The sequence below is a fragment of the Canis aureus genome, chromosome 19 (genome assembly GCF_053574225.1).
Source record: "Canis aureus isolate CA01 chromosome 19, VMU_Caureus_v.1.0, whole genome shotgun sequence".
Taxonomy (NCBI): domain Eukaryota; kingdom Metazoa; phylum Chordata; class Mammalia; order Carnivora; family Canidae; genus Canis; species Canis aureus.
This window is the reverse complement of record NC_135629.1, coordinates 39052335-39076344: the sequence shown is the minus strand read 5'-3', so window position 1 is coordinate 39076344 and position 24010 is coordinate 39052335. Positions and strand designations below refer to the sequence as shown.

The window sequence follows — 24010 nt, the reverse complement described above, 5'->3', positions numbered from 1 at the left end:
CAGAGCCTGGTAGCTCCTGCTTCCATGGCTTCCTTGTTCAGCCTTCTGAGGACCAGGGCTGGGTAAGTATGTGGGCAGTTGGAGAAGAAGAGGCAGCCATCAGTGTGTGCAGAGATGGGAGGAGCTGGACCCATGGAATCATGAGGTGGCACAAAGAGCAGTCAGGTTGGCAATAAAATACTGGACTCAAGACTATTAAAAGTAATGACTTCTTCACTGACCCTGCGGTGTCAGGGCTGGGGTGTTCCTCTCTGTGTTTGAGCGCATGGAGACTTAATGTGCAGGACCGTGCTTGGGTTACCCATGTTGTCAGGCTAGCTGAGCTGTAGCTAGACTTTGGCCAGACCATCCATCTCCCTGTGGGCTCCTAGGCATACCCTGCCCCCCCACTGGCTGCTGGACATCCTGGCTGATAAATCATATGGGCCCACCTTTTTTCTTCTCTTTCCCTGGAGGCAGGGGGGGGTTCATTTTTTTTAACCCTCTTCACTACTTTAGTTGGAAGGGGTTCCTCAACCCTAATATTGGCCAGGCAGGCGGACAAGTGGAGCCCTAGAGTGGCTTCTCCCTACCAGGCAATAAGTCTTTCATTACCGCTAAGTGGAAGGCTCATTTCAGAGCTCGTGGTGAGAGCCAGGCGGGTGCTATAAATAGTCGTGTTGTGAAGGTTGGCGGGTGAGCAGTGACAGGGCCGGGGCCTCACAGTCATCTCAGTGGGTAATTGCACTCCATGGCAGGAAAGGGGGACAGGCTGGGGAGCAGTGCGCTCTTGACCTCTGTTCTGATCATCCCTGCCTGCCTCAGTGCAGCTCTGAGCTCCATTCCATACACACTGGGGGAGGGGAGCTTTGGGCTCTGCATCTGGGCAGAGGGAAGTAATGTGCTTGTCTCAGAGCTTGGGGCCCTATAAGCTGCTACTTTGGCATACTGGGGAGTCAGGATAATGTTCAGTGGTAGTTCTACTTGTCCTGTCTATGCCTCTAGGTGTAGGGTCTGCCTCTTTGCCCTTGGCTGGAACTCTGGACAGGTGCTAGAAGGGGTGGGAACCAACCACATCTGATAATCCCAGAGGTTGGCATAGACCCAAACCAGTAGGGAATGGGAGTGGAAGAGGGGTTCTGCTGGCCTGGAGCCCCTGTCCAGGGTTTGTTGGTAACATGCTTACAAGAGCAGGAGCTGAAAGCCTAAGGGTCAGGGACCCTGGCCTTTTCTGAGAGCTCTGGGTCAGTCAGCATTGTCCAGGGTGGGAAAGAGGTCAGGGTCAGGAGATCCTGGGATGGGAAGTTAGAACGTGGCTTGGCTTGGGTGCCTGGGGCCAGAGTTCATGGGGTCCCTGTCCCTGGGGTAGTTTGGGATGCTAAGCATCATAGCTTGAGGCTAGTGCTTTCTGGAACAGCTTTTTGGTTGCAGACATACAAGTAGGTTGGCTTAGGGTGCCAGGCCCCTGGATTCTTCTAGCACCTGTCCCAGCATATTGTCCCAAGGACCCCCTGGTCCTTTAGATCACTGCCTCCTGGAGTCTAGGGCCCTGTCCTGGTGTCCCTCCCTCAGCAGGGGTTTGGTACTTGGGGGAGATTGAGGCAAAAGGCAGAGCCAGCCCTCTGGGAGGAAGTGAACAATAGATAGTTCCTAGGGCCTCTCAGAGACAAGTGGGTCAGAAGCCCTGTAGGGCTCATTCCACCTTCTGCCACTTTCTGACAAGGAGCGGAAGCTGTGTGCCCACCCTCGGCTGGAGATCTACCAGCAAGACCAGATCTATTTCATGTGTCCACTGGCACGGCAGGGAGACTTCTATGTGCCTGAGGTGAAGGAGACAGAGCGGAAAAGCCGGGGGCCTGCGGAGGCCAGTGACACCCAGATGGATGGCACAGGTATGGAGGGTGGGGCCCTGTGTGAAGCCTATCCCTGGACTTGTGGGGCATGGTCGAGGAGACTTTTTCCTGCCTGGACTGGCACTGTGAGTGTTCCAGACTAAACTTGGCAGTGGTGGAAGGAGACCTGCCTACCCCAGGACCCATATGCAGAATTGCATATTTCTAGATATGTGGATCCATCTGGATTTGGATTCATGTGTGTTAGCCCTGGCAGTACAGATACAAAGACCCTGCCCGAATTCCCTCCAGATGCAACGGGGAGTACCCTGGATACAGAGATCACAGACAGCTGGATGCTCATGGGAGGAGAATGAGGCTATTCAGGAAAGGCATCACTTGGGTGGAGCTCATCAGGAAATGAGATTGGCACTGATCTGGAAGGTAAAGAGGAGAATAGGGTGTTTCCAATACGGAGCCCCACCCAGAGGCAGCTACTTTCTCCCTGCTGAAGAACAATCAGAAAGCCTGCCGAGGGGGGCCAGGAGATAAGTGCCCTGCCCCTTCCACCAGAGCCAGCCTTCATACTCCATGTCTAGGCCAGCTGGTAATTTGTCTGTTCTCAACCCACCTCCCTGCCATCATCTCTTGTGACCCTAGGCTTTCCCCAGGAGCAGGGGGGCCCTAGTCCATGCTGCTGGAGCCTTGAACTGTGGAGGTCCATGACCTGTGGGAGTGGTACACTCCCCCCAATGGACAGTGGGGAGGAGAGCAGGTATCCCTCCTTCTTTAGGAGACTTCCTCTGTCCAGCCAATCTTCAATAGCCAAGGTCACCCTAGAGAGGCGTATGTTGTGGCGGCGGGTGGGGGTATTGAGAGGCAGGCAGTCTTCACTCCCTAGAGGCCATGTCCAACACAGTTAACTTCATCTGCCGTTTAATTACCTCCGTGGGGCACTGCTCCCACCCGCCTGGTAGTGCCCGGCAGACATTCTCCAGTGCCCCTACTGTGAGCACAAGACATGGCACAAGGTCAGCAGGCCCAGGCAGTCCCCAGGGCAAGAAGGGGGATGTCTTGACCTTCCTTCAACCTCCTTCTGCTGCCTACATCCCCGTGCTTGGCCCACCCACCCAGCTTCTCTCCCAAACACTGCCTGCCAGGGGTGTTGAAGGACTGCTTGGCACCGGCTACAGCTGGCTACAGTGTGGCTCCCACGCCCCCAGCGCCTTGGCCTGTCTTCCGCACTAGCCTGCCCGCCCACTCCTTGGTGGGAGTGCCGAGGGGTCTGCCTACCTCTGACAGGGTCTGCCCTGACACTCAGGGCAGACTCTGAGTATGTGCCTGCCAGGTGCATGCCATTTGCACAGCAATGTATGCTGGGGGCCTGGCTGCCCAAGGCTTGGCCTGCCCCTGCCTGCCTCCCCACTGGGGCCCCCACTTGGGCTAGGAGGTGAAAGGGGGTGATTAGCTGCCTTATGCCTGTTATTACATTGATGTATTATTTAGCTCCAAAGAGGCAATGAATATTTGATCTCCTTGCACTGGCTGTGGGCAGTGGAGGAGGGAGGGACTGGGGTGAAGATGGCAGCTTCATTCCCTGCCCTAGCTGCCCTGGAGACATAGGTGCTTCCCTTCTTTGCCTGGCCTTTTCTGCCCTGGGACACAGGCCCAAGACTTTGGAACTTCCTCTGGTGCAGACCATGGTGGGGCTGGAGGGATGCCACTTTTCTTGCCTTGGAGTTATTTGCCAGAAGTGTCCACATGTCTCCAGGGCTTGTCCTCATCTTAGCATACTGGGCCCTAGCCTGAAGGGGCATCCCTGGACTCCTTCTTCTGATCATTCCTATCCTAGAAGCTGGGAGAGGGAGGAGTCAGCCTCCTGGCAAGCAGGCAGGTTCCCATCCTGGGTCCCAAGAGAGCCATTGGATAGGTGGGCTGGTGGAACATGACAGTTTAATGGGGCCTGGGAGCCCCATTTCATTTGCTCCTTTCAGGCCTGTAGCACTCGGGGCACTGATTGTCATTTAAAGAGGGAATAAAGAGCTGGAGTCCTGCCCCAGAGTTAGAAGGCAACCACTCATAACTGAAGATATAGCCCAGGCTCACTTTTGGCTGCCTGTATTCTGGATGCCATGACTGGGGCCCCAGCAAGAAGAGGGCCCTAGGCCAGTAGCCTGGCACTTCCAGAGCCCACCTCACCTCTGCCAATAGGCCCAAGGGGCATCTTCTTGGAGCCAAGGGAACAGGAGGAGCAGGCCTCAAATCCCCCCACCCTTACTTTAGTCCCCATCTGAGGCTCAGTGAAAGTTGCAGGCCAAGTCCAAATGCCAAACAGACAGTCCCCAGCTGCTCCTGGCTCTGGGCTCCATCACCATGGAGACAAGATCTGGGGAAGTTGGCCCACCCCTCACCTCTGTGATGTTTGACAGCTGCCTCTCTCCGGATAACACAGAAGGGAGGCATATCAGCCTTCTTTCAATCTAGATTCCTACACAGTGGGCCTGGGCTCTTTGTTCCTCCTTGCCCCTCACCAACTGTTGTCAGTGCCTCTGATATGGGGAGATAAATTAAGGGATTAAGGGGTTGCTCCTGAACAGGGCAGATGAAGTGTCTCCTTGCCTGGAGGATGTGTTAGGGGTGGGAGGAACAGACTGGGAGGGATCTGGACCCTCAGCCCTGTCTCAAGGTTCTCCAGCTGCCAGAATAGTGCTCTCATGGTCCCCTTCTGCTGCTTTGTGGTGCATGAACCACCAGTAATGGTTGGGGATAATTAAGGGTTCCTCTGGGGTGACCCAGGCATAGGGGAAGAAAGCCTTTAAAAAGCTTTATCCTAGTACACTCCTTCCTTGGAACTGGTTTCTCAGGACTTCTCTATCCCACTTCTCCATACCCTTGCTGCCCTCTCACATCAGGACTTAACCGGGGCAAGAGGCTGAGGCCAGCTGCCTTCCTAGATATAGCTGCTCCTTGGGGAGCCCTGCATGGGGGAGGGGACAAGAGAGTAGGCCTCCTGGTCCATTCTCCTGTCCTCATGCCTTATGGGTACTATCTATAGCTGGCCTTGGACAAACCTCTCTCCAAGCCTGAAATGGGATGTGGAGAAGGGGACATTAGCTTGAGTCTCTTTGTTCTATCCTCAGATCCTCACCTCAGGGCTGAGTGGTCCTTAATGGACTGTTGGGGGGAGGGGGACAGCAGGCTTTGTGAGAGCACAGGGAGTTGTAAGGCTAATTCAGGGGAAGGGAGAGGAGTGCATAGCAGGCTGCCTGCCTGTGCTCTCTCTCTTTCTCTCCCTCTCCCTCCCTCCCGTTGCCCTGTCAGTGCAGCTCTGGTGAGGGCAGAGGGCAGCTGGAATGAGCCTCCTGAGCTAGGGCCTACTTTATTATTCATGAGCACACTGTGCATGCCGGTTCCTAAGCAAATGGCAGGGCGTCTGTCCTCTCCCTGTCCTAGCTAATGTGTGCTCCCTCTTCCTGGCACAGGAGCTGACACGACAAGTGACACAAGTTCTGTAAGCCTGGAGGTGGGTCCTGGCAGCCGGGAGACTTCAGCTGCCACACTGTCCCCTGGAGTGAGCAGCCGTGGCTGGGACGACGGTGATACCCGTAGTGAGCACAGCTATAGCGAGTCAGGCGCCAGTGGCTCATCCTTTGAAGAGTTGGACCTGGAAGGCGAGGGACCCCTGGGGGAGCCAAGGCTGAGCCCTGAGGTTGAGCCCCTGGGGGCTACCAAATGGCCCCGGGAACCTAGTACTCCTGAAAAGGGTGAGGAGTAACCCTAGGCCTGTACCCTTCTGGGGTGCATTTGCTGAGGAACTGAGCAGACTCTCCAGCCCTCTTCTTCTTCACCTCTCAGGCCCAAGCTGGGGCCAGGGGTTTCAGGGGGACCTGACTTCCACTGCCCCGGGCTCTAGCCAAGCCTTCTCACCACCCTCTCGGCTTCCAGGGCCAAAGAAGCCAGGGACTATATTCTGCACCCAGACCCCGGGGCTACCGCCCCTCTGACATTTTTTTTCAGATTCACATTGGAGCTTCCAGGACCCAGAATAAAGCAAATGATTTTCCTGTTTCATCTGGATTTGGGCTGTGCTTTTGTGTGTGTGTGTTTCACCTTGAGGAGCCCTGTGCAGACAGGCTGGGAGTGGGCAGGAGTACCCCCAGGCTGAGGAGAGGAGGAAATGTGGCAAGGTACTATAGGGTGAGAGGAGGAAAGGAATATTGAAGGCTCTCTACTCCCTGCTTTGTGGCCCCAGTTGACAGCTGCTCCTCCATTGAATCTGTCCCAGAGGCTCCCCCAGGTTGCCGGGAAACAGGCAGAGCAGGTCAAGGAGTGTAAGAGCCAAGCATAGGGTATCCTTCAGGGCTCAGGAGTGGGGAACTCACAGCCTCTACTTCCAAGGGATGCCTTTGTGTCTGTGGCTCGAGTGTACCTGTGCTCATGCTGGTATCTGCTCAGCAGGTGAGGATATCCCTGCTGTGCCTGTCAGTGACTATGTACCTGCAGAAGCACATACATACACACATCTTTGGTTGTGTGTGTGTAACCGTGGATGGGTCTGCTTGTGGTAGCCCTGCGTGAAGCTGTACTCAAGCAGGCATTAGGATGTGATTGTGGCTGGGTATGGCTGTGTTTGTGTGGATGGCTATGTGGTTATTATATTCACACGATGCTCTCCTTTATGTGTCTTAACTATGTGTGGAGGTACTAATAGGGGTGTGAGACTGACCAGCTAGAAGCATCATTTTGGGGGCTTTGTCCATATACAGCTCTCCATGTGTAGTTCTGTGTCTGTGTACAGCTGTACTGTGTGTTCATGTGTAAAGCTATAGGTCAGTACAGCTATGTCTATGAGTTTATCTGTATATGTGTAGACATGTCCACATGTATGTCCATGAATACAGTTATGTATCTACATGTAAAGCTGTGTGTGTGGTTGTGTGTACTTCTCTGTGGTCGTGTCCATATGTACAGCTCTATAAGACTAAGACTGGGTATATGTCTTTGTGGGCACAGCTGGGAGTGGTGGCTGCGTAGCCGGGTGCATAACTGCCTGTCCATGTGCTGCAGCAGCACTGTGTAGCCTGCTTGCTGCGGGCCGTGTAATGGGCCTCTGGGACTGATGCTGTATTTAAAGCCCTAGGTCTTTTGTGAGGCTATCTTAGTGAGTGGGCTGGGATTGCTGTGCAGCTCCTCTCACCTCAGCACCCTGCTGCTATCAACCCCACTGCTCCAATGGCTCAGCTCATCACTCACCTCCCCCAGGCAGCAGTTGCTTTGAACCAGCCAGAGATGATGAGAGCAGCCAGAGCTGGAAGACAGTGTATCTGTCTCTCCAGCCTTGTCTGACAACTCTGAACCCTCATCCTGCTGTCACCTCACCTCCCATTAATAGTGGAGTTTGGGTTTGTTTGGGTTTGATGTGTTTGTCTGTTTTACAGCTGAGCTTTTCCCAGCACAGTGGGGCATCAGGGTTTTGCGTCCAGGGAAAAAGCCTGTCCTTCCTTGGTGACACTCCTGCCCCCTAACTGCCACACGCACATGTAGATGTATGTGCCAGAGGGACCTGGGCTTGGCATGTGCTCATTAGCATGTGTCTAAGCTAGCTTTGCCTCTACTGACACCTGTGGAAGGAAGGGCAGCACCAGGGGAGCATATGTAGGGATGTTCTTTGCCTTAGCACCTGGTGTGCATGCAGGCTCTGAGGCTAAACTTGAGTGCAGGCCCCCTCCCCAAACCCTCAGCACAATTGGTTGCTGCAGTTTTTCCACCACCTTCTACCCAGGGGCGTCCTCCATTCTGCTGCAGGAGGGAAGAAGAGTCAAGAGCATCTTCTCAGAGCTGTCCTCCCTCTGATTGGGCTCCAGCTCCCATTCCCTCCTACACAGCAGCCAGTTTCAGGAGCCTCTTCCCTATTCCCTTCCTCCCCAAGATGCCCCTGCCAGCCCCAGCATGTTCCTTAGGGTTGACCCTAGTCCCTGGCCCTGCAGCACCCCCCCACGCACCCCAGGTTGATATCTTTTTGCCATAAATACCCTTTGTACATGAGTGTGGGGATTAGTGGAGGTTGGTGGGGCAGGAGGTCAGGGCTAGGTATGGGGGTGGTGGTGGGTAGCAGCTTTAAAGGTCATCTGCAGGAAGAGGAAACCCCATCCTCCTCTGACCCCTCCCCCATGTCTTCCTCCTAGTGACTCAAGCCCCAGCTCTCACATCGGGCCAAAGGCATATGCCCCTACCCCAAGCCTGGCTTGTGGACTGAGCTGCAGTCTGTGGTTGGAGAGAATGGATGTGAGGACAGGGACAGACTTGTTGCAGCAGGCTAAGCTCTCTACCTATCTCCCAGGTGTCCTTCTACATACCTCCCAATGGCACTTTGCAACCCTAAGGCTAGCCCCTCCGCTCTCAAAGATGGGACCCATGACACTGTGTATACCTCTTTGGACTCAGTGACCTTCCCGTCCCTGTGTCCCGTACCCGCTGCTCTGTGGGCTGCAGTGTGACCACGGGGTGGAGGGGGCCTGATAGACACCTGCTCCTGCGCAGAGCAGGAGCGCCCGAGGATTCAGCACCACGCGGTGGACAGCTCCGGGACAGAAGCCCCGCGAAGAACAGAAGCCGGAGGCGCCGGGCAAGGAGCTGTGCTGGAGTCTGGAGGGAGGCGGAGGCCGGGTTGGGAGCGGGAGATCCGGAGTGGGGAGGAACGGAGGAGGGGCTGGGGGCGGGCCGGGGCCAGGGGCGGGGCGGGCCGCGATTGAAAGCGGCCGGGCGAGCTGGCGGGCGGAGAGCGCAGAGCTGCTGAGCGAGGGAGCAAGCCACTGAGCGAGAGCTGGAACCCTGCGCCCCCGGCTCCTCTCCGTTTCTCTCCGCGCCGGAGTCGGGCGCGCCAGGTAGGGTAAGCCCGTGGTGCCGCGGCCACCGCCAACCTTATCGATCCTGACCCCATGTCCTGGAGACCCGTGGGCCCTCGAGTTCTGGGGCGCCCGGGCCGGGACGGGCCAGGGCGCCCAGACAGTGCTTGCCAGGAGCTCCAGGAAGCGGGAAGACAGCCCCAGGCATCCCGCCTTTCTTCCCCAGAGAACGCACGCCCTGCATCACGCTCCTTCATTCCTCCTCTCCTTCTATCCTCTGGTCTGTCTGTCTGTGCCTCTGTCTTTGTGTCAGCCTCTCGGGCTCAATCACTCCCTGCCCGGATTTCGTGGCACAGGCCCCCTGGCTGTCTACCTCTGGGGTTCTGTCTCCCTCCAGGGTATTGTCCCTGTCTGGATTTTGGTCCTGGCTGCCCCTGTGAGAGGCTTGTGGTCTTGACTAGTTTGGGCCTCAGCCCCCATCTGGGTCCCTTCCCTATCTGTCCTGGTCTTCATGCTTGCCTCTCTCTCTCCTGGTTGCCTGGTTGAACTGCTTCTTTCTGGGTACCCACAGGATCCCAGTCTCCCTGCCCTGGCACCAGGGAGAGATTAACCCTGGGGAGCTGAGGGACAAAGTGAAGAATACCAGTTTCTGTGGTCAGGACCTGGGGTCCTTGAACTAGTGGCTGGCCTTCTTCAGCCTCAGTTTCCCTCTCCCAGCCTTCCCAAGCCTGCGTGATTGTGAGAGCCTGTGTGGGGTGGGCATCCAGGAGGGTAGCTGGGGTACAAACAATGAACTGCAGAGTGGAAGAGGGAAGGAGGGGTCTCTGAGGGCCAGGGCCAAGGTGGACAGGATGGGGAGAGGATGACGATAGGGAGATGAGAGATGATGACTGTCTCTACTTGGATCTGAGCTGAAGAAAAAACAGAGGCATAAAGTCTCGAACAGCATTCTAATGCAGAGCTAAGGTGTCCAAAAGTCTCATCTTGAGCACTGTTTTGAGATTCTGACCAGATGAATTGCCCCTGACTCTGGACACACATATGCTCACATCTACTTTCCCTGTTGACTTAAGACCACTTAAGGCCACTTCAGTGACCCTCCCTGGGGCCAGCCTCTCCACCTTGCTGTCAAACTCCCAGGGCCTAGAGATTCTATTACTTCCTCAGTCAGGGGGCTCTGGGGATGGATTTTTAAGAACTAGGGGCTAGGACCCTTGGGTGCTCACCTGGGCTCCAGTCTCTGTAGGAGTTGGAAACTACCCTTTGGAAACCTTTTTCCTTCCCTCTTTCCTGGTGGGTTTCAGCCACAATGGCCCATCTCTGGAAACACAAGTCTCAGCATAGGGACTAGAGCCCCAAGTTTATACTCTAACCTGGCCACTGCTGCAGTATTGACTTTGGGGTCCTAGAAGCTTTGTACAAGGTCTTGGACACTCTTTGATTCACAACAGGATTAGTGTTGGCCCTTGTCTAGGCCTCTACTCTCTGCCTCCCTCCTTCTCTGCTGAGTATGGAATGGGCATGGAGCCCATCTACAGACCCAGATCAGGGCAAGGTTGAGAAACAGGCCAAAGGGTGTCCCAGGAGCTTTTCAGCCTAGTTTGTGATACTGTCTCTCCCTGACTCCCTAGAAAAGTCCCTAGGGAAGGGAATTGGGGAAGGCAGAGTTAGAAGGGTTGGCCACTCTTGGGTTCCACTTCTCCCTGTTTGTCTGTCTGTCTCTTTCTCTGCAGGAGCTGGGTCCCTTCTAAATTCTCTTCCTGCCTGTCCTTTCCTGGTTCCTGCTTCCTCCTTTCTTTGCCTTTGCTGCTTCTATCCTCATCCCCCGGAGGCCCAGGTCTGCTGGACCCATCCATCCCCTTTGGGACTATGGGATCACTGCTTGGGCTCCTGGCAATGCTGCTGCTATGGGGTGCTGTGGCTGAGGGCCCTGCCAAGAAGGTGCTGACCCTGGAGGGGGACCTGGTCCTGGGTGGGCTGTTTCCAGTACACCAGAAGGGTGGCCCAGCAGAGGAGTGTGGGCCTGTCAATGAGCATCGTGGCATCCAGCGCCTGGAGGCCATGCTTTTTGCACTGGACCGCATCAACCGTGACCCACACCTGCTGCCAGGCGTGCGCCTGGGCGCGCATATTCTCGACAGCTGCTCCAAGGACACACATGCCCTGGAGCAGGCACTCGACTTCGTGCGTGCCTCGCTTAGCCGTGGTGCCGATGGCTCACGCCACATCTGCCCCGATGGCTCGTATGCCACCCACGGTGATGCTCCCACTGCCATCACTGGTGTCATTGGCGGCTCCTACAGCGATGTCTCCATCCAGGTATGTAGGGGCTATCCAACTGGGGGCTGGGTAGGGAGTCTGGAGGTGGGAGCCCAGAATTCCCTCTGAACAGGGGCTCCGTGATGCCACACATTGGAAAAGGGACTAGGAGCTTCCTATAAGTAGCTTTTTGTGTGATACTAAGAAAATGCCTCTGTCATATAGTGGGGGTTGATTTTTAGAGATTGTGTAAGGAAAAGATCCCGCTTCCATCACACAAACACACACACCCCTGAGGTTAAACAGCCATGAGAAGCTTAGTAGCCAGGCCTCTTGAGTCAGAACTCCAGGTTTGAACCCTGGCTCTCCCAGTACTATGTGACTCTGGGCACTATTTCTCTCTTCTATGCCTCTGTTTCCTCCTTATAGAATAATAGGACAATCCTAACATTTGCCACTCTTAGAGTTGTGGTGGAAATCTAATGAGATAATACATGCAAAACATGTATCAGGCGTAATCAATATTAGCTGCTGTTATTAATACCCCATTTTATAGATGGAGAAACTGAGGCTTGAAGAGAGGCAGGTGCTGGGCACGTGAAAACAATCCCCCAGGGCCCTCAGCTAAGGGCCTCCAGCTCTGTCAGATTATCTCTCCATGGGCTTGAAAGGGGAGGAAGACAGAAGCCAGGAGAACCCCAGAGAAGAGAAACAGGGGTGGAGACCCTGGAGAAGGAAAAGCAGAATGTGTCTAGCAGGGGGAGAGTCCCCTAGGGTCTTCAAGGGGTACAGACAGGATTTGAAGGGGTGGAAACAAGGTCCTCCATCCTCCTGCTTTCTCACAAGAGGTAAGCAGATTGTACTGGCCCAGCTGATATCCCTGAGCACACCTCGCTGCTTTAGCCCAAGTGGGATCTTCCCCCTCCCAGACTGGGTCCCACCTCTTACCTGGACCCTTGCCTGCCTGGTCCCCAGAACAGGCTGCCAGATGAGGTCAGAACTGGGATCAGGGTCGGGATTTGCAAGGAGGGCCTTGGCTGGGGCTTAAGCTTCTTTTAGGAGTCTGGCTGAGAGCACTGGAATTAGAGGCAGGCCAGGACCCCTGACGTGGAATTCTTATTCAGGAGAAATGAAGCAGGAGTCTGCACTATGGAGGCAGCTTCTGGCCTAGGATCAGGGAGGCCTGCTCATCCCCCTACTGCAGGGAGTGAATTACCGGTTCTGCTAGTCCCACCTACTGGAGGTGGCCGGTAGCAGCCACCTACATGTGCCACCTCCCACTGGCTGATGTCTTCAGGGGCCTCTGAGGTGCCTTCCTAGCATCCACCCTCTCCATAATTCTCTTCAGGGCTCCATGCATTCATCTCCAGGACCCAGTCACCTTCCTCCCACCCCAAGCTGCTGCCTCCTATAGCAGGACCCACACTTTAACATCGGTCTACTTTTTCCTTGTCTGAGTCAAAACAAGACCCAGCCCTTCATCCTTAGGTTACACCTGCCTGTTAATCATTCTTCCCCATTCCTGCCCAAATCCCTCTCGTCTTCCATATGCCAGTCACTGTGGCCTCACATACATTCTCATTTTTATCTGCTCAGCAGCCTTGTCAGGCAGGAATGAGAAACTGAGGCTCAGAGAGTTTTGCTAACTTGCCCAGGGACACATGCAGAAAGTACAAGAGAGGCATTGAGATTCACAGTAAGAGCCTGTGTGCAAAGACAGACCTAACTCCCTCCTGTGGGAACTGGATTTTGTCCTGCTCTTACCTACCCATCTCACCAGGTCCTTGTCTGGACCCCACTCTTGGGGGCTGGTCCCAGGCAGTCAGTGGTAAGCAGGAAGCCTTGTTTATTTCAAGCTCAGCCATCCAGTAGAGACCAATTCTTGGGTTCTCAAGGCCATAGGCTTTCAGATCTGGTCTTCTTTCCTGGGGAAGCTTTTTTCTTCTTTCTCTATCATTCCATCGGGATAGACTCTGGCAAAGGGATACCTGCTCCAAATACATAGAAAACCTAAGAACCCTGAGCAGCCCAAATGCCAGCTAGTGCCCTCTGCTGCCCTGTGCAGCCAAGTGCCAACCTCTTCCCCTTTCAGGATTTGGGCCTTCCCTTGCCTCCCTACTTTTGCTACTGCTATGCATCTGAAGGGAGATGAAAGCAGGGTTCTAGTGTGGTTCAGGAGCCTGGTGCCTCAGCCCTAGGTCTTCTCTCTCCCAGCCTTTGGAAAGGAAAACTCTGTGCCCTTAGAGGGAAGACACATCAAGACAGGATATAGGTCTTTGGGGTGAGGGAGACCTCAAGGCTGACCACACAGACATTTGATCCCAAGGTTGAGTAGCTGTGAAGAACACATCTGTCTTTTGAGTTTGACCTGATCTCTGATCTTTGCCTGCTCTACCCCTCTCCCAGGTGGCCAACCTCCTGCGGCTATTTCAGATCCCACAGATTAGCTATGCCTCCACCAGCGCCAAGCTGAGTGACAAGTCCCGCTATGACTACTTTGCCCGCACAGTGCCCCCCGACTTCTTCCAAGCCAAAGCCATGGCTGAGATTCTCCGCTTCTTCAACTGGACCTATGTGTCCACTGTGGCATCTGAGGGTGACTATGGCGAGACAGGCATCGAAGCCTTTGAGCTAGAGGCCCGTGCCCGCAACATCTGTGTGGCCACCTCGGAGAAAGTGGGCCGTGCCATGAGCCGCGCAGCTTTTGAGGGTGTGGTGCGAGCCCTGCTGCAGAAGCCCAGTGCCCGTGTGGCTGTCCTGTTCACCCGTTCTGAGGATGCCCGCGAGCTCCTCGCGGCTACCCAGCGCCTCAATGCCAGCTTCACCTGGGTGGCCAGTGATGGCTGGGGGGCCCTGGAGAGTGTGGTGGCAGGCAGTGAGAGGGCTGCTGAGGGTGCCATCACTATTGAGCTGGCCTCCTATCCCATCAGTGACTTTGCCTCCTACTTCCGGAGCCTGGACCCCTGGAACAACAGCCGGAACCCCTGGTTCCGTGAGTTCTGGGAGCAGAGGTTCCACTGTAGCTTCCGGCGGCGAGATTGCGCAGCCCACTCACTACAGGCCGTGCCTTTTGAGCAGGAGTCCAAGATCATGTTTGTCGTTAATGCAGTGTATGCCATGGCCCATGCGCTGCACAACATGCACCGAGCCCTCTGTCCCAACACCACCCAACTCTGTGATGCAATGCGGCCTGTCAACGGACGCCGGCTCTACAAGGACTTCGTACTCAACGTCAAATTTGATGGTAATGAGGCTAGCCAGTAGCCACCAGCTGTTGGCCTTTGGAGGATAGGAGGGAGTGGGTCCTCAGGTTCCATTACCTGGCTAAGGGAACATGGCCTACAGCAAGCAAGGGAGTCACCCAGGGTGCTGGCAGAGCCAGGACAAGGATGGCTAGCCAGGGCTCTCCAGCTGGAGCCAGGACTGAGGTTCCACTTTCTGGCATGGTACTGCACTTGGAGGGTCTCTAGTTTCTTGTTTGGGCCTTGAATTCTCTCCCTCCTGACTCTTTATCCTGCAGGGAGTGGGAACTGGCGGTACTCAAGCCCATTCTCAGGCAGGAAAACATTAGTGAGAGTCAGAGTAAGGATGGGTTAAAAGTGAGCAAGAAATACTCCGTTTTCTGAGAAAATTTATTCCTAGACTTGATTTTTTTTTCATTCAAGGTGGCCAGTCTCTTCATACCAAAATCTATTTTTATAGGTATTTATTTATCTATTTATTTTTAAGATTTTGTTTATTTGAGAGAGAGAGAGAGAGAGCACAAGTGGGGGGAAGGGCAGAGGGAGAAGAAAACTCCCTCCCGAGCAGGGAGCCAGACAGGAGGGTCTGATTCCAGGACCCTGGGATCACAACCTAAGCCCTGAGCTGAAGGCAGACGCTCAACTGAATGAGCCATCTAGGTGCCCCATAGGCCTTTTTAAAAAAAGATTTATTTATTTTAGAGAGAGCAAACTCGCATGAGTGGGAGCAGGGGGAAAAGGGAGAGGGAGAGAAGCAGTCTTCCTGCTGAGCTCAGAGCCTGATGTGGGACTGGGTCTCACCACCTGAGATCATGACCTGAGCCCAAATCAAGAGTCAGACACTTAACTGACTGAGCCAGTTAAGTGGCGCCCTCATACCCAAATTTATTTTAATAAACTTCCTGGTTTTAAGAACAATTGATGCCTCAGGCTGTGGGGGACCTTCAAGGGACTCCAGGCTGCACCATTCATGGTGGGGCCTTAAGCACATCATATGCTAGCATGAACTCCAACTTCTCAGTGGCACCTGGGATGACAGGGATCCTGCTTCCTCCTGAGCCTGGCTGGGAGATGTGAGGTTCCCAGGCCAGGGGAGATGAGGAGTTGAAGTGTCTTGTGAGCTGCCTGATGAGTACATCCTGGTGACCATCAGTGGTTATAGATGACCACTGAGGTTGGGGTTTGGCTAGCATTGGGGTTAGTAGTAGGACTGGAGGGTCTGGATTGTCATTAAGTGGATTAAGTGGGACCAGGACTGGACATGAGGCTGAATTTAGCTGGGAGGAAGTCCATGTTAAGTCTGGGGAGAGGGCTGTGGTGTGTCTTATGATAAGGTTGGGATCTAGGTTGGAAGATATGGGAGAGTAGGTATAAGGCTAGGTTTTGGAGAGTCATGGTTGGGGATTGGTGAGGGCAGTTGGTCTGTGGAGGTGCCTAGGCTTTGAGGTTCAGGTTCTATTCGGAGTTTAGAGTTGAGATTTGTTGTAGCCTCTCACTTAGAAAAATGGCGGGGAGGAAGGCTAACTTTAGTGTTGGGGTGAGGCTTGGAAGAGCAAGGAGTGGCCTCAGCTCTGTGGTTTGGGTTCCATGTAGGGTGAGGGTGGAGGTCACATCAAGATTACCCACCAATCCAACCCTCTCTTCCCTCCCCAACTCCAGCCCCCTTCCGCCCGGCTGACACGCACAGTGAGGTCCGCTTTGACCGCTTTGGTGATGGCATTGGTCGCTACAACATCTTCACCTATTTGCGGGCAGGGAGTGGGCGCTATCGCTACCAGAAGGTAGGCTACTGGGCAGAAGGCCTAACCCTGGATACCAGCCTCATCCCATGGGCCTCGCCCTCGGCCGGCCCCCTGCCCGCCTCTCGCTGCAGTGAGCCCTGTCTCCAGAATGAAGTGAAGAGCGTGCAGCCAGGGGAGGTCTGCTGCTGGCTCTGCATCCCCTGCCAGCCCTACGAGTACCGGCTGGACGAATTCACTTGTGCTGACTGTGGCCTGGGTTACTGGCCCAATGCCAGCCTGACCGGCTGCTTTGAGCTGCCCCAGGAGTACATCCGCTGGGGTGATGCCTGGGCTGTGGGACCTGTCACCATCGCCTGTCTAGGTGCCCTGGCGACCCTCTTTGTGCTGGGTGTCTTTGTGCGGCACAATGCCACACCAGTGGTCAAGGCCTCTGGACGGGAGCTCTGCTACATCCTGTTGGGCGGTGTCTTCCTCTGCTACTGCATGACCTTCATCTTCATTGCCAAGCCATCCACGGTGGTGTGTACCTTACGGCGCCTTGGTCTGGGCACCGCCTTCTCTGTCTGCTACTCAGCTCTGCTCACCAAGACCAACCGCATTGCACGCATCTTTGGTGGGGCCCGGGAGGGAGCCCAGCGACCACGCTTCATCAGTCCTGCCTCGCAGGTGGCCATCTGCCTGGCACTTATCTCGGGCCAGCTGCTCATTGTAGCTGCCTGGCTGGTGGTGGAAGCACCAGGCACGGGCAAGGAGACAGCCCCAGAGCGGCGGGAGGTGGTAACATTGCGCTGCAACCATCGAGATGCAAGCATGCTGGGTTCACTGGCCTACAACGTGCTCCTCATCGCACTCTGCACACTCTATGCCTTCAAGACCCGCAAGTGCCCTGAGAACTTCAATGAGGCCAAATTCATAGGCTTTACCATGTACACCACTTGCATCATCTGGCTGGCCTTCCTGCCCATCTTCTATGTCACCTCCAGTGACTACCGGGTGAGCTACCTGCTGCAGAGTGGCAGCTGGGGGTGGGAGTGGACACTGGACCTTCTGTTTCCCAGTATCTTGTTTACTCTTCTGATAACTCAGAGGTTCCAATAGGCTGAATGCTCACCCATGGGCACACAGCTTGTGGTGACCCAGGTGGGACTGGACCCCAGTGGGGGGGGGGCAGGAGGGTTGAGTGGGGCCTAAGGCAATGACCAAGGAGGTGGAGGAGTTACAGCTGAGATTTTAGGACTTGGATGTCATGCTCTAAGCTTGAGGAGATGCATGAGCTGAAATATGTCCAAATGAACTGCCCTGCTCCACTGAGGGGTTAGCTGCAGAAGGGGACACCTGGTTTAGTGGGTGGGTGATCAGGGGATCAACTAAAGAATTGAGTCAGGAAATGTTGCTGATTTGGTTAGGTTGACCAAAGGTCCTAGAAAGAGCACAGAAGAGGGAGGTGTGGTGTGGTGTGGTATGATGTGTGTCTGTTTAGAGGGAATCATGGAGGGCTTCTTGGAAGAGGAGTCCTTGAACTGCATTCTGCAAGACAGGCAGATTTGGATAAGTTGGGTGGAGAAGATAGGGGAGGGTAGTCAATACAGAGGCTGACTGGAGCAGAAGGTGTGCACTGACCTCCCTCAAGGAGAGGAGGCACAGATGGTGGAAGGTAGGCGGAGGTGAGAGTGGAAAGCAGGAATGGGAATGGCAAGGCTATCAGGCCATATGGCCCCAAAGGGCACAATTCTGATGCCTCTCAGAACTGTGCAGTGTGCAGCTCTGGGGTTGAGAGAAGAAAGCAGGGAAGGCAGAGAAGGTGAAGCACAGAGCAACTTGATATCTGAGATACAGGGTTGAGGAAGGATAAAGCAGGTGGAAATGGCACCCCAGTTGGTGGCTTCCAAGCAAAGTTCCAGCTGGCACTGAGTGTCTCAGTAGGTCTCCTTAGCTTCAAGGGGACAATGGCTGCTTCTGATGGGGTGGTCAGGGAAGGCTTCTTTGAGGAGGTGACAATGAGCTGAGCTCTGAACAATAAAAGGATCATCTTGGTGAGTCCTCACGACTCTGGAGTAAACTCCGTGGCTCTCCCCATTTTACAGACGAAGAAACGGAGACTCAGGGAGGTTCAATCCCTTGCCTAAGGTCACTCAGCTTGGGAGTGTAGAGCAGGGTCTGAACTGACAATCTTAACAATTAAAGGAGCAGGAAAATCGAGACAAGAGCCCCTGGAAAGGCCCTTTCCCCCAGGACAGAGGTATGGTGGGCAGTGCTGGGGGCCAGGGCGGCTGGGCTTGGCTGCTGTTGCACCTGCTGGGCCACCTGCCTGGTTGGTGGAGGCCAGGGCTGGGGAGGGAATCTGCTCTGACTCAGCCTGCATTTGCATATGATTTGCATTTGCATGCCAATCATAGGTGATTAAGGACTAACCTGGACACACACAGTACTCACACATGCACACGTGCACATAGGCACACACTCATGCACACACACATACCTGCACACATATGCATGCAGATACACACTCATACACACACCAGCACGTGTACTCCAATGCACACATACACCCCTGCACCCCTGCATGTTCACGCCCTCAGCTGGAATTTTGATCTCCCTGGGAAGGTGGTCCACAGGCTGATGCTGGGACTGTGCCCACCTTCCTAGAAATCCTTTGGGGCTTAGCAAATGGACCAAGGCCCGGTGTTGGATGCTTACCATTTCCCTACTCCCTACCCCCATAGCCTGGGCAGGGATGCTGGGGCCAGACTCATCCTTGACTTCACCCATCCCAGGTACAGACCACCACCATGTGCGTATCAGTCAGCCTCAGTGGCTCTGTGGTGCTCGGCTGTCTCTTTGCACCCAAGTTGCACATCATCCTTTTCCAGCCACAGAAGAATGTGGTCAGCCACCGTGCGCCCACCAGCCGCTTCAGCAGCGCCGCCACCAGGGCCAGCTCCAGCCTCGGCCAAGGTCAGCAACTCATCCTAAGCAGTCTTCTCTCTGCCTCAGCTCCTCAGCATGGGGGATACTCCTTGGGTTGCTGGGATTCCTTGACTGAGGTGGAGGGCCCCTCAGATGAGGCTGGACAGGAGAGGGAGGAATGAAGGGGGAAGGAGCCTGCCTCCTCTGCTGCCCCCTCTCTGTGAAGGACCTCAGAGTTGGCCCCAATCTCTGGCTTCCTTTCCTAGGATCTGGCTCCCAGTTTGTCCCCACCGTTTGCAACGGCCGTGAGGTGGTAGATTCAACAACATCGTCACTTTGAGGACCCTGCTTTCCTCCCTGACACAGCTGCTCCCTGGAACCTGGTGCAGACCCGCATACAGGGCCAGGAAGAAGTCAGCTGGAGCACTGCAATAATGCCACTCCCATGCCCATCCCCAAAACCCACTTACTCCAACCCTTCAGAGTCAGAAGTCAGGGTCCTTGGCCCAGCAGCCTCTGCAACAGCCACCAACTGTCCTTGCAGCGTGTCCCCTCCTTGCTAGGCCCAGGACTCCGAAGGAAGCAAGCCAGGGTCTACTCTGCCCTGGAACAGGATGGCTGAGGACTGTGGGCCCCAATCCCCAATCAGCAAAGGTGCTTCCAGCCCCACCTCTCCTTCCTTCTAGGGCCTTTTTAATTTTTTACATAAGTTCTTCTGGGATGGGGAGGGGGGTTTTGTGGGCGCCATCCCTTCCTTGCATAGTAGTTTGTCCTGTGGTTTATTTTGTATTATCTGTAAATAAAGTGTCTTTATTTAAAAAAAAAAAAATCACTCATTGCCTTTGACCCAGGGAAACTCCTCATGCCCTTCAGAGCCTCCTAATCTTCCTTTCAATAGTATTTGTTGACTCTGCTCTGTGCCTGCTCTGTGCCAGATGCTAGAACCTGGTGGCCAGCAAGACAGACCCAGCCCTGCTTTATGGAGAGATAGAAAATGAAAAAGCCATCCTCTCTGAGAAGGAGCCACTGCAGAGCAGCCAAGGAACTAGTGGGATGAGGGCAGGAGGCTTCAATGGACACAGGCTCATGTGACAGTCCAGGGGAAGATGTGGATGGTGTGGGGAATGGGGCAGGAAGGGCCACTGACTGTGACAGGTAGCTGTGGGCTTTTCCACAGCTGGCCAACCTGCCCCTTGGAGGAGCTACTGGTTAGCACAGAGCCAGGCTGAGTGTTGGTGTGGAGGGAGCCAAGAGCAGACACAGAGCTGGACATTGCCTGTTCATGCAGCTTGTACAAAGCCAGAAAGAGCTCATGAGGAGGGAAGCGATGAAGCAGGAAGAACAGAGGCTGGGCAGCTGGAGAGGCCATCTGCTGTTGGACTTTGTGAGAGGTGGGAGAAGGGACCTTTCTCCAGTCTTGGAGGAGCTCTCACCCAGGAGCAGGGGGGCGGAGCCAAGAACTCTTGGGTGCCCCCCCCACTTGCCGTCTGGGGCTCACCAGGAGAGGGTGCAGTGGCACAGCCTCAGCCACAGTGCTCAACCAACCACTGCCCTCCTGTGGCGGAGGTGGCAGTGGGCACACAGCCCAAAGGGGAGCAGAACCTGGCAACTTCTGGTGGGAGTATCACAGAGGGACAAGGTCCTGGCTCAGGAGATTGGCAGGCCAAGGACATTGGCTATTTTGAAGTTAACTCATTTGCATTTACAGGCCAGCAAGGTTGTAGAAATTTGGGTTAACAATTTTAAAAACATAAACAGAAAACTGAAAAAAAAATTGTAGGAATGGCTTTTCCTCTCCAGCAGATACCTGAAGTGTAGGGGTGTGGCATACTGTATTTTCATTTGCTAATTTTGGTGAGCCTACCGGAGTGTCTCTTTTCCAGATTTCTGGTCTTGAATGCCCTGGGCCTGCATGTAGCCCTCAGTGGCTAAGCACCGGGGCAGTGTCCCATGGTACCTGTGGTGCTGGTCTCTGCTTCCAATGTGGCCTTTTCTGGGTCTTCCTGCCAAATTGGACCCAGGAAACATTTGCCCATATTCCCAGCCCCTGGACAGGCCAAAGTGAGCTCTGATGCTTTTGCACCGGGAAACTAACCCTCCTTCCATGGTGTCAGCTCTTTGCCTTAAAATGTAATAATTATAATTTTTTAAGGTAGTAATTAACATGGTTCATGGCTAAAGAGGTACAAGGGATATTCAGTGAAGACTCTCCTATCCCTGTCACCCATCACCTGGGGGCAAGAGGTGGGTAAAAAGCTTCTAAGGGCCAGTCCTCTGAGGACATTCCTTTCCTTCCACCACCACTCCTGTCTTGCCCAGCCCATGTCTACAGTGCTGTGGGCTGAGAACCTCCAGGCTTTCGTTCCTTAACTCTCAGTCCTTACCACATGTTGCTCAGGCCAGGCCCTTCCAGCTGCCCCACCCCTAGTCCTCCTCCCAGTCCTGACCACCTGGGTTTATGTCTCTGCTCTCCTCCTCAGTACCACATCCACATCCTACAAAGTCCTGACATCTCTGCCTGGAACTGGGTGGGGGCTCAGGGGTCCCTGCTGGGTTGGCCTTGCTTATGTGATATTTAGAGTCCTCCAAGGAGAGTCTGGCCCTTTTTGGGGACTGACAGCAGATATGCCAAACCTTTGGGGTTCTCTCTACCCAGAAGGAGCTACCCATCGTGGTGAATTGACTGTCCTGGAGCGTAACCAGCAGTCTGCTTTGCTTCGACAGCCGAGTTTACTGTGGGGCACTGTTGTCTCTCCCATTGCTTTGCTCACAGCCCCTCCCTGCCCTCTGCCACCTTTTCACCTATCCCTTGTGCTGGTCCTGGGAAAGCTAAAGCAGCCTGTCTGGGTGGGACCTGGCTCTCTCTCTCAACCAGGAGTCTGGGTGGCTTGGGTGAAGCCACTCTATTCGCTGTTCCCCCAGGCACAGGGTAGAGGAGAGTGAACCCTTTCCAGAGGAGACCCTTGAGATAGGATATTGAAATCTGTTGAGTGTTGGGGACAAAAAAGTAGAGGTGAGGGGATGACATGGAGCTTGGGAAAAGATGAAAGCTCTTCTACATCCCTGGGTCTTGTGGGGAGCTACATTCCTGCCAGAGTTCTCTCTCTACTCCTCCCACTTCACCCAGGCTACTCTCGCCTCCTTCCCTGGTGTTGGGGGTCATGAGAGGAAGAGGGATATGGAGAGGTCCCTAAGGGTCTCAAAGCCTCCTGAAAAGGTCCCCACCCCAACCTCCTGCAGAGAAGGAAAGGAGCTCAGCACTCCTGCTCCCAAGGGCCAGCAGACCACTAGGCACTAAAGATGGGGTGTTCCCAGTCCTGGAGAAGATGGGCTAGATCTGGGGAAAGCAGGGGAAGAGAAAATGTGGGGGGCCAAAGGGGGCTAGAAGGCTGGGTAGGTGGCAAAGGGAGGGGGAGAAATGGAGGAGAACATGAGTGGGGGCAGCCAGAGAGGGAAGAAAGTAAAATGGAGGCTTTGAACCCCGAGGGCTCTTGCCAAGATGTGAGGTTGGTTGTTTTGTTTGTTTAAGAAAAAAGCATTTTATTCTTTTGTTGGAAAAATATATGCTCCTTATAGACAGTTTAAGCATTGCAGAAAAGTAAAAAAAAAAAAAAAAAGTATTAGCTCCAGTTGCATCATTCAAATATAACCATCATTAACATTTCTGGTACAGCATCCTAGACATATTTCCATGCATTTTTACAGATAGGAGGAGGGATAGAAATACTTTCATAAAAATGGGATCATGCCATATGTCTATTTTTTTAAGTGAAGATTTAATTTTACTTGATTCTAATTGAAGAAAACGCATCTGAAGTAACACTGAAGGAATTCTTGAACCTCGCAGACATTTCTTCACCACACAAGATATTTTCCCCCTGAAAGATGCCTCGGAGTTGAAGAGAGAGAGTGACATTTAGAGGTAAACATTCTCTTCGTCTCAGGGAATCGGAGAGTTCCAGCCCGCGGTCGGTTGGTTGACCCTGCCCCAGGAAGGAAAGGAGGGCAGGCCCTTCCAGATGCTCCCTGCGCATGTCCAGGGGGGACTGTGGTCTAAACTGCCATGTCTCACTGTGGCATTGAGCCAGGTGTCCACAGGGGCCAGGTTGCTAATGTGGCACTTGTGGTTCAGTCACAGCATGCCTGGCCCTCACATCTCTGCACCCACATCGGTTCCCATTGCTCAGGTGTGGTGGCAGGAGAGGCAGTGTCTGGGAGTCTGAGGGCCCTGGGAGGCTGAGCTCCCTGGACTGCATCCCTTCTCCAGGCAGAATAAACTGGGTGCTGGGGCAGCCTCTTGGTTGCAACATCTGAAACTCACTCCATTGGCCCTCCAGCGCCGTGATGATTTTAGTGGCCACATTTTCACTCTAGACTGTATGGACGGACTGATGCTGTGTTGAATTGACAACATCAGCATTAGCTAGTAGTTTTACACTGTCCAGTTTGATCATGTCCAAATTCTGTTTGGTAAAAGGAGTTTGCTTAGTCATTCTGCATTCAGTCTTCATCCAATGTATCCACGGGTCACTGCCTGTCCTTACTTCAGCCTGAGTTCCAACTTTTGACTTACTTTTAACTGTTGAAATTTTATTATTTTATTTTTCTTTTTCATGGAAGACTCATGCACCCCATATTCTGAGTTCCTTTATATTTGACAAAGCCCTCCCCCCCCACGCTCCATGAATGTTATTATGAAGATTTTGTCTTATTAGCTTATTTTTACCAAATTTTAATGTAACTCTTCTTAGTAAAAAGTTCCCCTCATCTCTAATGATTACTTCCCCTTTTTGTTATAAAAATTTTATTTACGTGCAAAAAAGTAGAATGCCTCCATGAACACAGTAGCTACCTTTTAGAATTATCAATCTCTGGCCATTATTTTTCACATAGACTCCCATTTTTTTCCTCCCATCCCTTTCAGAATTTTTTTTCCCCTTTCAGAATTTTTAAATGTAAATTTGGGGATGTATTCTTATCCTTTTAGTTAAAATAATATACAACATTTATTGAGCATTTACTGTGTTCTGGACACTCATACTGTAGAGCTATATGTTGTTGTACATATTGTACTTATATTGTTTAGTTAATCCAATGTTAAGTACATTCTATTAATATACTCATTATACAGATATGAAACAAAAGTTATTGAAAAATACATATAATTCACAGAGCTAAATCTTAATGAATTTTTTCACAAAGTG

General features: G+C 53.6%; 2 protein-coding genes across 11 annotated transcripts in view; both read left to right on the top strand.

The window, feature by feature from the left end:
- The window catches only part of TEX264 (testis expressed 264, ER-phagy receptor), a 30456-nt gene extending 24574 nt beyond the window's left edge, over window positions 1–5882 (top strand). For all 6 annotated transcript variants that reach the window (XM_077858733.1, XM_077858728.1, XM_077858730.1 and 3 more), the window contains 2 exons: window positions 1703–1871; window positions 5294–5882. In XM_077858733.1, coding sequence (XP_077714859.1) covers window positions 1703–1871; window positions 5294–5586 — 462 coding nt within the window. In that variant the 3' untranslated portion in view covers window positions 5587–5882. The remainder of the gene's footprint in view (window positions 1–1702; window positions 1872–5293) is intronic.
- A 2677-nt stretch (window positions 5883–8559) lies between these two features.
- On the top strand, window positions 8560–19634 carry GRM2 (glutamate metabotropic receptor 2). Of its 5 annotated transcripts, none has more exons than XR_013357874.1 (6): window positions 8560–8695; window positions 10390–10975; window positions 13322–14159; window positions 15817–16892; window positions 17984–18138; window positions 18674–18811. XR_013357874.1 is itself a non-coding variant. In XM_077858717.1 (6 exons), the coding sequence occupies exons 2-6, from the start codon at window positions 10526–10528 to the stop codon at window positions 19144–19146; spliced, it is 2619 nt and encodes an 872-aa protein (XP_077714843.1). In that variant the 5' UTR covers window positions 8560–8695; window positions 10390–10525; the 3' UTR covers window positions 19147–19634. The 5 variants fall into 5 exon arrangements, 4 of the variants coding, with proteins under 4 accessions (XP_077714843.1, XP_077714844.1, XP_077714846.1 ...); XM_077858717.1 differs by lacking the exon at window positions 17984–18138 and adding an exon at window positions 19073–19634 and having other exon boundaries at window positions 18674–18854; XM_077858718.1 differs by having other exon boundaries at window positions 17984–18817.
- The last annotated feature ends 4376 nt before the right edge of the window (window positions 19635–24010 follow it).